At 37.9% G+C, this 13,033-nt stretch overlaps 1 protein-coding gene across 11 annotated transcripts in view; it reads left to right on the forward strand.

The window, feature by feature from the left end:
- Positions 1–13,033, forward strand: part of Dscam2 (Down syndrome cell adhesion molecule 2) — a 118,130-nt gene that overhangs the window by 65,369 nt on the left and 39,728 nt on the right. For all 11 annotated transcript variants that reach the window (XR_006881417.2, XR_006881418.2, XR_006881420.2 and 8 more), the window contains exons 5-7: positions 505–622; positions 7,683–7,844; positions 7,918–8,201. Coding sequence is in view for 8 of the 11 variants with exons in the window: in XM_046610018.2 (XP_046465974.1) it covers positions 505–622; positions 7,683–7,844; positions 7,918–8,201 (564 nt within the window). In the remaining 3 variants the exon portion in view is untranslated. The remainder of the gene's footprint in view (positions 1–504; positions 623–7,682; positions 7,845–7,917; positions 8,202–13,033) is intronic.

A 13,033-nucleotide genomic window follows, 5' to 3' on the forward strand; every position in this document is an offset into this window, starting at 1 on the left:
CGACCGACTGATATTTTCGTTTCTATACTTTACCAACAATTTACTGTCCCTCATCGTCATTTCATCTCGTTTTTACCCCATCAATGGTCTGGAAAGAGCAAATTATTGGTAATATAGAGCAACGAAGTTATGGGACGGTCGACAACTTCGGACAACTGAATGATCTGATGATCGATCGATAAAGTCAATCAGAGCAGGGATATCCCCTATACTCGAACATTCTAGAAAAGGGTTCGTGTCTTGGGTGAGTGTCGGTAAAATTTCGATATGAAAATTTGTGTTCAGAATTCTCATTGTTATTGCACTGAAGCTTTTCTGTCCACAATTTGCATCTGTATAATGAATAACAATGAAATCAATGATGGCCAGAATCGTTTTTTATTTTTATTTCATCAGCAGAAGAATGTATTTCAATGAAATGATTATATTTGCGAGCGAAAAAAGGGGAGTATTTAAATGATAAAATAATAACACGTAACACGTAATCAAATTTTATGCTTTCAGATCACAGAGGTGTGGTGCCCCCGGTGATTTTGGAACATTCGGGGATCGTCCACGTGGCGCAGGACGAGTCTGCCTCTTTAGTTTGCGTGGCGCAGGCCTGCCCATCCCCTGAATACAGGTGAGAGTCGATTTTCACTACTCGTCGTATAAATGTAATTTTCAAGTTTGTATTAGGCACGTATTTTTTCGCCGAGTTTATATGTGTATTTAATATAGGTATATATTGTACGTATAATGGTTCAATCTCAACGGCAATTTCCCATCTACCGCAGGGTTATACGATATAAAACGAAGATTGGGAACGAAATTCAAGAGAAACGAAGGAAGAAAACGATTCAGAATCGGTTTAGAGTGTAATTAAAGTCTGACTGTAGATATAACTTTCCAACGATAACTCGACCATTTTTTCCTTTTCTTTCGGTTATCGGGAAAATTATAAAAAAGAGAAAAGATATCGATTCAGATATTTTTTGGGTACTTAGCGGTGAAATTTGATATATTGAACCAACGGCAGGTAAAAGTAAATGCATCAGATAGAATGAAAATCAGCACAGTAGAAGAAGAAACTCAGCTAACAAAGTAGAATCTTTGACTAGTTTTCAATTTTTGCAAACACTGGTCAGTTTTTATGAACCGTGAAAGCCATGCGATGATTCACAGTTTTCTTAATATAAAACTGTATTTTCCCGTCTAAAATAATTCAAACATATGATTCTTCATCGATATTTTTTCAATCCTCACAATTGAATTCGTATCTAAATTTGCTATCAGTAAATTTTGATCCGTGTCACACAACGTTAATCAAAATGAAACCACGCAATTTATCAGAATTGGACATTTCGGTACGTGAATGAAATCATAGTCAAGTTTGACGAACGGGGGGAATAAAAGCTCGACGTTTCAAACGCACTGATAACTGTCCGAAAAATCCAATGTTAGATGTTAGAAAAGCAAGAGGAATAGGAACAAAGGAAGAAAAAAATTCGCATTACGAACGAACGATCAGTCTCCATGCAACTCGAATCTTTCTCCAGATTATCCAAGGCGTCACTTGAGAAATCTGGTGTACACTAGAGCTACCACTCTCTCGAATATCCGGATTATCCGAACAACTCGGATCCACCGGATCTAACGCTTCAAATTCGGATATCGGAACTATCCGGATAGTTCGAGTGCTCGAGTACCCGTCTATGCGTACTATCCGAACTATTCGAATAGTTAGAGCGCTTGATTTATTTGAATACTTGAACTATACGAATAATACGAATAGTTCGGTTTCCCACGCGGGGTTCGTGTTAGGATAGTTGTACCACAAGTATTACAGCTACGTGTTGGTTATAACTACTATTACACGTCTACTTTTGAAAATGTCTGCGAATTCACTACGGATTTTTTACGCAGAAATGGAGCAAAAATACAGTTTCTGTACAGCAAAGTGGAATTGCCATACGTTCCGTGTGAATTCGACAGCTAACTCGCGATCTTATAAAACTTTGTTGCAAAAATACACAACGGTTTTTCAAACTTTTTAAATTTGCGTGTAAACGTAATTTAATTGCAAATTTTGTACAAATTTTTCTGGACATAATAAGTATTTGGATACTTGAACTATACGGATACTCACTCTCTCCGAATATCCGAATTACCCGGATACTCGAACCATTCGGGTACTCGTACCATCCAGATTTGAAGTTCCATAACTGACGGAACCGAGTAATTCGTATATCCAAATATCCGGATAGCTCTGATCCACGAGTAAGTACTAGTGTACACCCCTGGGTGAATCTTCCGAAATCTTTGAAATTTCATGAAATCATTTGAAACCCTGTGAAATATTTCAATAATTTGCAATAGTTTGAAATCCTTAAATTCATTCCTTCACGATTCCATCAAAAGGTTCCAAAAGATTTCAAATAATCTCAAACGTCTTCAATTCATTTGACTTCCCTTGATACCATTAAAAATCTCCTGAAATCTCTTGGAATCATTTGAAATCTTGGTGTCTTGGAATCAGGTGTACACCAAAATTGATCAGTGACTAACCCTTCTGGTTTATCCATAGATCCGCGAATCGAGAACATTGTTACCTTCATACGTTAGCGAAAGAATAATAATCTTCTCGAAAGTGCTTACCGGAAAATAACAACGACCTGATCACTCCTCGGTTTTTCCAATTTCTTTTGAAATTAACCGACGCCGCTTTTCGATTTTCGGTTAAAGAGCCGAGCAAACAGAGCCTAAGTCGGAGGTCGGAGATAGCTGCGTTCGCGGAGACGAACTGACGTCTCAGACAGACTCAATAAGGCAGATCCTGAGAGTAGGGAACAAGACGCGAGTCGGGTAACCGAAGGAGTGTAGGAGTTGTTTGCGCCAGGCAAGCCGGACTCGTTTCCCTCGGGACGACGGTATTGTTCCCGGATGAACCCGAACCCAGAAACTCTTCTTCGTCGCTTCGTCTTGCCGGTAAACGCGAGTGACGGTAATTAATTATCCTCGCCTGTATGGCGACACGACTGATCTTTGCAGAGCGACCGACTGCATGTAAAACTAAACAACGGATCTCGGCTCTTCTCAAAGAAAATATATATACAGCAGCTTTGAAAGATTTGCTACAGATTTATTGACAATAATACATTATTCATTTCTGCGGTGTCCGTGATATGCTTATGTGTATAAATTTAAGCTGTAGGTTGAAGTTCCGAAAGCGAATCTAACTTCTAATTATTTGGTGGCGATACTTGAAGTGAAGAAATCGAACTTTTACGAAACAACAAGGTTCGAGTAGTTAGAATCTAGCGGATCAAAGTTCCGGAATGAAAGATTCCCAAAATTCAAGTTTCGATAGAATGACATTCCGATAATTGAAATATTGTTCACTCGACGAGTGGGTGTGAAAAATCAGAAAAACGGAAAATCGGAATGACCAGGATTCTGAACGTAAAAATATCGAAAATTCAAAACAAAGAAACATCAAAGTAGTCAAATTTCACCTAGCCAAAAATTAACGGAACTGAAAATCATCGATCATTCGGAATTTTGGTGTTTCAGATTTTCATATTTTCTCATTTTCGTACTTTCGAAACTTTGAGCTTCGGGTTTCCGACCATTCGAAACTTTGATGACTCGTCAAAGTTTAAATTCTTTACATTAAGTTTCACCATCAAAAAATTCGAAATCAGGCGGTTTCGGAACTTTTCAAATTCAGAATTTCAACCCCGTCTCTGACGGGGTTTTATAAATTTTCTTACGAGATACTTTTTGTAATTATATTAATATGAATTGATGGAATTATAAACTTGGGTTTAGATATTAATACTTCGTTTCAAATCTCTTCAAAATGATTGAGCATAATAAATTTGATCGATTTCACTCTCGATGGCTCGTTCTATTCTAAAGTATATCGTCTGTAAATTCTGTAAAATGAATTCTCGGATTTTTCAATAGTGAATTCAGTTTTGCCATTCGTTGAAAATAGTCAATGTTGGTTCAACGTTGTAAAATCCAATCTCCAACTCTGCTGACATGATAAAAAAAAAAGAAAGTACTTCTGTCAATTTGTAGAAAATAGTCTTCTGAATATATAAAATGAACTATTGCAGAATGAAACCAAACGAATCTACTATATTTTCAACAACTCTGAGGCAAATCCCAGTGATCACTATTTTTTATTTTCAACCAAATCTTCTTGACTTACGAATATAATAATTTGATGTGTTTGCTCCAGAGGATTTATTCAGCGGGATCACGTTTAAACATTCTTCGTTCAATAGAAAACAAACAATTCATCCAGTGCTTACATTTCTGCTTTCTCTATCCTTTTCCGTCATTTAATCTCAAATGTGCGTAATCTATAGATCGATGTGATTTCAGGCAATTATTGTTCATGTTATTGGAATATGATTAACGTTTTCACAAACTTTTCACCCTGCTTTGCACAGTCCATTGACTGTTCACTCGCTTGTCAAAACACTTTCCCCGTTAACCTTTCACCCCTGTATAATAAGCCTCTCTGTATCGAAGGATTCTTTATGTAAACCCCCTCGAAATTTTGTCACGAAACATCGCTGGCTAACTTTAACCGTTTATCGCCGTCTCACCCTGTTGCCATAGTCACCTTTTCAATCAATTGTGCCGACATTTTTTCCTTCACATCTTTCATCTCTTCTTCTTCTCATCTCGCCCTTCACTCGGATTAAGATGAAAAGAATCAATAAATTGATTGACTTTAATAACATAAAAAAAAGGGAAAACGATTTTTCTCAAATACATTTAATTTTTTAAATGTTATCGGTACTTATACTGTTGTTGTTGTTATTATTATTATTATTACTATTATCCCTGACTCTTCTGGAACTTGGCCAGAATTTTGATCGACAAAATGAGAACTCGTAATCATACTCACGATGTGATTCATTTTTTTTATTGTTATTCGTACTTGTACTAAAAACTCCAAATTGTAAGTTACGAACGAAGCGGAAACGAAGTTGCGATTTTTTGAATCAACATTACCTACCCATTATTACCGTTACACACAACTTTACTTATTTTGGGTCCATTACAGAACTTTCATTTTTACCCCTCGTGTTTGCTGTACAGGGCAAAAGAAAAAAAAAAAGAAAAAATAAATAAATAAAAACAAATGTAAAAATAAAAAATAACGATGGAAAAAGACTAGCGCGATAATAAAAATGCCTACTTTCTGTCGTCGTAAATCGTAATAAAAAATTCGCGCGCTTAGTTCTCACGCCTGACGCACGTACGGAATGAAAAATATGCATATGTGTGTGTTATATACGTGCCGCGGAAAGCTGCGCCCTGATTACTGAAATCGGGTATATCTCATCGGAAAATTAATTTCCTGCACCGCAGCACGAGGCGTTCCCCTTTAATCAAGCCCAATTGATCGGAGGTGATTGACCGAAGCTCGTAATTCGAGAATATTGTTTTACCTCGGCGGAGGGCGGCGAAGAAATTCCTTTACGGTTTCATCGCGGTGATAGATTTCACCACGAATTTCCGAAATTAGCCGTTCCAACAAAGACGCACGCCATATTGCAATAACGATCAATATACTTCCGATTTTATTGCCGGGGTGGGTGTGAAAATAGTCCGGAAGTGTCAAAAAACACGAGGATCAAAATATCGTACTTTCGATAAACGTGAAAATGTGCTTAGCGGAATTTAAAACTGTTGAAATGTAAAGAATCGAAGTATCAAATAAATTTGAATGTAATAAATTTAATATTTATACATTTTCACTCCCCACATGATTTCATTAAAGCTTCGTTATTCCACTTATTAGAAACTGACAATGAGTATTGTTTTTAATTATATTATTCAAATTCGAAAAATTTTCGGCTGAGATGTGATGAAAATTGAATGATTTTTTTATAATATCAATTGACTTCCTCCTTCTTTGTTTTTAGAGAAAGAAATCAAAGTTATTGTAATCACCCTAAAAATGTAGAATTGGGTTTAGGTCATTTTTGTCCGACGATATCTCGAGAATGAGTTACTGGATTCAGATGATTTTTGGTCTAAATCGACGCGACTTTTCCAAACTTAGACCCGATTAGATTATCACTTTTATCGGTACGACGCTTTTCGAATTATTTTAATAAAATTCTAAGACATGAGTTGAGAGAACAAAAACGGACATCACGGTTGTAAAAATAGTTCCTTTAAGAAAAAACGACGTACTACTCAACTCTACTTACAGAGCAACTTGTCGCAATATCGTATACTTCTAATTGTAAAAAGCCACGTAGAGATTACATTCAAAGTTTCTACTCGAAAGTTCACGAGGAGAGAAAAAGTTGAGCAAAATGTTCCCAACGCGACGGATAAATTCTGATTTAGTCGTCGCGGTTTGTATAGTTTTGTTCGGAAGTAGCTTCATGGCTCTTGCTCAATCGGCACCAAGTTTTGCTATATTCACAGCGAACTTTCCGAATCCCTGATCTATACGTAACACACTTTACATAGTCATGTATTACAGCTGGGTGAGTGTATACATGGAAAATATAGCGCGCGTATAAACTCTGCAAAAGTGTAGTATATATGTATAACCAAGCGACTTCTCACGAGTCTTTTTAATCTCCGAGATGTGTGTGTGTGTGTGTGTATGCATAGATAGTCGTACATACAGACACTTTGCCCTGTCATACCTTTCAGACTTCTTTCGCACAACTTATTGTGCAAGATTTTTCAAACGCGGACAAGTCCTGTTCGCAGAGAAATTCTGACAGAAAACCGTGTACGTAATTTGGGAGTGTGAATTATTTTCAACAATATCAATACGCAAATTTTATATTAGTAAGGCTCCTGTTAACATTGAAAACAAAAAAAATGTTTGACAGGAGATTTCCTTTTCTATTTGTGCTGTCTTATGGTTAATTTATGTGATTATTACAATATGGTGCGAAATACACGCGTGTTTGTTGACATTTGTTTGAATCTTGGTAAATGAGGTCAAGTTGCGTGTGCATTATACGACTTTTACATCTAAATTACAAACTAGATGTACATGTTGAGTTGGCAGGATACAGGAAGATTTGATAAATTATAAATCAAGTATATTAACGACTACGATGTATCTAGATTGTTTACCATTTATGACTATCCTACCAGCACGATGTCGTTAATTCCCCACTTCAGGAGGAAGTGAGGATTTAGGCTCCACGGTGATTATCGATAAGTCAATGGATGTCACATATATTAGGCAAATTTGAATCTTTCAACATACACATGGCTGTCATATTCGAAGGGGGCGAAATTATGAATTGCAAATAATGTCATTGTATCGGATATCGGTTCGTTTGTTAACAGTGATGTTGTGATTTTTACTTATGTACAGCATTTCTTTTATAGTGCGTTAGAACTTTGCGAAGAATTTTCAAAATTAAAAATGTGTCTTAAATTCCGAGCGTGAGACGCAAGCGCACAAATGTCAAATTCTTGGTTTTTAATTGTGGAACGATGACCCGAAATTCTCAGTATATGTACATAAGTACATAGAAATATTTCGATACGATGAAAAATCCGCAATCCTGAAAGGCGAAAAAATTTCAGCCTTAGATTCTCCATTGACAAAGTTTTTTTTTTAGAAATTTCGCTTTGGATTTCTACGACAAGCGTATAATGAATTTTTTCTTTAAATCGACATCTTTCTCCCGCAGATGGTTTTCCCAAACCGGAGGAGAGCCGATGCTCGTGCTTCCCGGTCCTCGGACTCGGATTTTGGGTCCGGTTTTGGCGATCGAAGCTGTAACTGCAGAAGACAGCGGAGTGTACAGATGTTCGGCAGCGAATCCCGGAGGCGAGGCGAGCGCGGAACTTAGGTAACCGGGGGTCTCTTAAATTGAGGGTAAAAAACGTGGTGGAAAGTATTTGGAATTTGTCTGGAATCGACAGACTGACTGTGACGGCTCCGCTACACGTCGAAGTCACTCCTCCGCTGCTGAGCGTTCACCTAGGTGGAAACGCCGAGTTTCGGTGCGTCGTTGGCACTCATTCCCTGGGTGGTCAGCACTTTGTTACGTGGTACAAAGACGGCAGACAACTTCCAGGCACTGGCAGACTGTCCGAAGTGCTTCAGCTCAACGGTATCGGTCGGGAAGACAGAGGGATGTACCAATGTGTCGTCAGGAGGTCGGAAGGCGACACCGCTCAGGCCACTGCGGAGCTTCAATTGGGCGGTGAGTGTTTTGGGATGGTAGAGTTTCAGGTTCTTAGGTCTTTTGAAAAGGATTTCAGAGCATTTTGATTGATTGGAATTGTTTTTTTTTTTTTTTTTTAACGAATTATGCTGCGGGCCAGATCCCGGTTTTATGTGAAACGGTGAGATATTTCGTTCGGCGATTCAAAAGTGTGGAAGAGAAATATGATACAGAAAAATCCTCATCGCTGTGTAATGAATAATTAATTAATTCGATCTCTCGTCAAGCCCGCACCGTTTCTGAAATGATAGAGAATCGTCTTTTTCGTGGATTTCTGGTTGGATTTCTACTTGGATTTATTCTTAGTGACGAATCTTAGTTCGACAGTCTGAATCGAAGTTTAGGAAAAGCTTAAAAAACCTTAAAATCAAACTGAAGCAATATTATTTTTCAGTAACGATAGCGAACATGAATGGAACAACATTTAGATTATGTAATTGAAATGAATCTAAGAATATTCGAGTGACATCAGTTCCGATATCAATAATTACAGACACGACTGTGTGTTCAAAATGACTAAATTCTTTTTGTCGTCCCTAAAATTTTTATTGCGATCCGATTCGTTAGGCAAACTCATTCAATAAATTTACGCGTTAATATTTTCTCAGCAAAATTCGAAAGCATGTGTAATAATTGCGGAATCGGATATCTCGATATTGGCTTACGAGTTCAACATTTCGAAAACCGTACATAAAGGTTGAAAATATCAACGGTCCAGAATGTATTACTTTCTGAGAAAAAAAAAGAAGATTATTAGCCATAATTCTCGTTACGACGTCGAGTTCGTTTCGCTTCTGCAGGAGCTACGGTTGCACGACCATTCTCGCTAGGCCATCTTTTTTACAACGTGAACTTCCGAATAAAAATTTCACAACTTGGAGGAGGGTATAACGGCGGAGCCGTACCCGCCGGGTCATTAAAACTCCGCGTAATCTCCACGCCTGAGGATGTCTTTGCAGCACCGTCACAGAGAACGACGGTGGAACCAACTTTTAACAACCATGACAAACTGGCAAGAATAAAAAAGAGCTCTCGCGTTTCAACAAAAACCGAGGGATTATTATCTCTGAAATCGCCCGAGGAATCGGTTGCAAATCGTTTTGAAATCAGGAATCTATACATACTCCTTTCCTATCGTTTATGATATATGGTATGAAATATAGATTTACACTGAGAAAAATTTCATTTGTTACAGTGACTAGAAAAATTCAGTGAAACAGGTACCGTTAAAAAAACTGTTTGGAACTGTATTTTTCGATTGTGTTAGAAAATGAAAATGGTTAAGTACTTAGCGGTAACTGGAACTAAAAGTTTCTCTCATTGTCAGTGTAAACGACGAATAGTTTTTTTTTTTTTTCAAAATCTGTAAATATTCAATATGTTTTGAATACGATTCTATGTTGACTGATTCTTGACTTTCCTGAATCATGAAGTAATTACAAAATTCAAAATGGCGTGGTGATTAAAATTTAAATAGATGGGAAAGTAGAAGAGTCAAAAAATCGACTCATCAATGTCGGGAGAGTATATTTTATTGAACTTTAAGAGTCAAGATATAGAGACGTAAAATTTTTAGAAAACCAAAACGTGTCTGACGATTCTAAACATTGGTTTTCGATACAATTTACTTCTCTGTATTTTGACAATTCTTTAATATACCGCTACTTTTATCATTCTTAAGTTTTGTAAGACAGGAAAATTCCATAGTGTGACCATTCAATTTTCTCACCCTTAAAAGACGACTCAAAAAAGCTTAGCCTAAAATTCACGCCAATTTTGTTCAGCGTCTGCGATCGATTTTCCTGCAAAAACGGTGATTCGGGGCTTCGAAGGGCCGAGAATTCTCGCACAGTCGTCATCAATGTCCGAGGTCTGTGAAATTATGATCTATGGCTCATCGCCGCGCGCGCATTGCCAGACGAAGGATTCGGTATCTCCCTATCTCCCCATCCTGTATCCGCGGCAAGGGCCTTTGAACAACAATGAAGTTAGCGTCGCGCGCTCGTCAGCGTCAGTAATGCACGGAATTCATGTCAAAGAGAATTTCACCCGAGAGAAGCGGAATGGACGCTACTGATGTGCTCCGGGGGATGCAGGTGTAAGGGAGGACGGGGGTTTGAACACCGCGGAAGGGACGGAAGACGGAGCCTCCGGGTTGACTCGAGAAAGAATTTAATATCTACTTTGCATTCCTCGCCTTTATGTATATATACTACGCTCTTTCCTTCTACATCTATTATGCTAGCATCACGGACGATGTGTGAGAGAATATGAAAAATCTCTGACAGTTACACGTATTCGTATCGCGTGTGTGTGACGAACATCCGGAAGTAGATCAAAGTTCAGGTGACTTGGCGAAAAACTTGGTATTTCTCGTGTAAAAGATACTTCTGTCTGTACTTTGGCTGCATTCAGGAATATTCTTGCGAACGAGTTAATTTCACCTATTTTATCATGCGAGACAGTCGCATCTTGAGAAGTTATCAAGTTCACGTATTCGTAACCTACGAGGATTTTATTTTAAATTTAGGCGACAAAAAATTAAAATATTATAAACTAGGAGCCTGAGTTTCGATTTTGTATTTCAAATCACTTCGAAATTCTTACTAATGTAACAGATTCGTTAGATTTTATTCCACGACGGCTTAGTTTTTGAGCACAGCTATGTTTTACCATTTTATCGGGACGCTATTTTTTCACATTGCTTTCCGTAAATGGTTTATTTTTCAGGATCTTACTCGTATAGATTTTGATCGGAAAACAGCAATAATAAATTTACTGTTGATGAAAAAGAAATGACCTGTATCGGTGAATCTGTGAAAAATATGAAACATAAAATGTCATGTCATTTGACCAGTTCCTCAGAATAAAAAACATTACAAACCAGATACTTGTGAAATTACGAAAACGTGAAGACAAAAGTTCAGAGACTGTGCTTAATGTCAAGTTATCTGAAGTAATAAGAAGAACAATATTGGAAGAAAAAAAATTCGCAAGTCGAAATAACGAGGCGCAAACCGGATTAAAATCGGGAGACGAAACAGTAAAAAGATGAAGTAACTCGTGTGCGAATAGTCGTAGTGTAGATACACCTGGAGGGTAGAGAAAAGAGAAAATAATATAAGGAGGAAAAATTTCACTCGTTTTTTTCTCTGCAGCGCGAAGAAATCATCTCTGACCTGGAACGTCTGGAGTGACGAAAGAGAGCTCGTTGAGAGGTCGTCTGTACCTGGGCAAGAACAGAGTCGGCAGACTATGAAAATATGCGACTCGTTATCGCCTTTGATTCGGCGATAATACGGCGATGATTATATTCTTGCGGTCCATGGATCAATCGTTCCGGAATTGCGATGCCGCAGACGATGTGGAGAATTGACAATGAGTCGGCTCGTATCGTCGTGCAGGCGCACTTTGTACGCTTTTCTCTTTTTCCTCCCACTTTTTTCTACTATCCTCCAATAGTAGGTCGGTACGGTGTAGACTCCATCTTCGAAGTACACCAAGCTAGCACGCCGACTGCGGGATTTCCTCGTCTCTTCACGTATCAACGATTCCATTGTCCTCTTCTGTCGCTTTCGTATTCGGAATAGGTGTGTATATACGGGGTGTAGCCGAGTAAACGCCACGGTGTGTTCGGCTGCTTACTACTCAGGGGAAAAATTATCGGTAAAACAGACCTACCGAGTCATAATCACTTTAACGTAACCTACGGAACGCGATCACTGAACGCTTTAGCGTAGGTTACAAACAACGAAACAACTGCTCGGTCAAATCCACATAACTTGGAAATACGAACAGTAACCAGTTCGCTCGTGAGGACTTCAAACGCGCTGACTGTCGGTAACTCCGTAAGTCTGTCTTACCGATATTTGTGCCCCTAAGTGGGAGGCAACTCCATATATCGCGGGGTTTACTCGGAAACACCCTGTATATGCGACATTCAACGCCAAATCGACCAGGGTCGACCTTTTGAATTTGGTTCACGGTTTTTTGTATAGTTGTTCGAGCACTGAAATTTGTTTTCAATCTTTTTTCAGCATATCTGTTTTACTTATGATTTTTGAAAAGCAGGATGTCGTTAGACGTAATTCGAAAGTCTGAATAAATTCTCAGAACCTTGCCTAGACTTAGGTTGGCTCAACATTCGAATATACTTTTTTTTTTGAGCTTATGATTAAAAAAAATGTTAACAAAAATAAGAAATAATAGTCAATCTCTTGGGAGCTGCGACTTAAACATTCAAAAATCATAAGTAAAATGAATTTACTCAAAAAAAGTTTGAAAAAAGGATGAGTGCTCTTTAAACCTAGAACAAGAATATAAAAAATCGTGGACCAATCTCAAGTGGTCGAGGGTCAGATAAACCGTATATATATATATATATGTATACGAGAGCTAACAAGCGCCGAAATCTTTGACGGTGTTTTCGTGCACAGTCAAATACCGAAAGGGAATAGATAGAACAAATAGAACAAATTTTATTATGCTAGGGTTAGAACCCACAAGCCCAAAAAGAGCCAAGTACAGAGGTAGTACATTATAAAATTAAATTGAGTTAGAATAGAGAGACTTGAGTTGTAACAGAACATATATGAGTTGAGTAATTATGTATTATAAATTATAAATTATAAATTATAGGTTACAAGTTACAAGTTACAGCCTAGAAGATGTAACGGAGAGAGAACAGAAAAAAGAAACGTACAAGTGCGATAGACAGATTAAGTGTAAACTAGGCGTAGAGTAGGCGTAGAATAGAGGTAGGGGGTAGACGTGAGACGAGAATACATTTACGTAACGGGATAGCATAAGTT

This window comes from Neodiprion pinetum, chromosome 2, assembly GCF_021155775.2.
Source record: "Neodiprion pinetum isolate iyNeoPine1 chromosome 2, iyNeoPine1.2, whole genome shotgun sequence".
NCBI classification, from domain to species: Eukaryota; Metazoa; Arthropoda; class Insecta; order Hymenoptera; family Diprionidae; genus Neodiprion; species Neodiprion pinetum.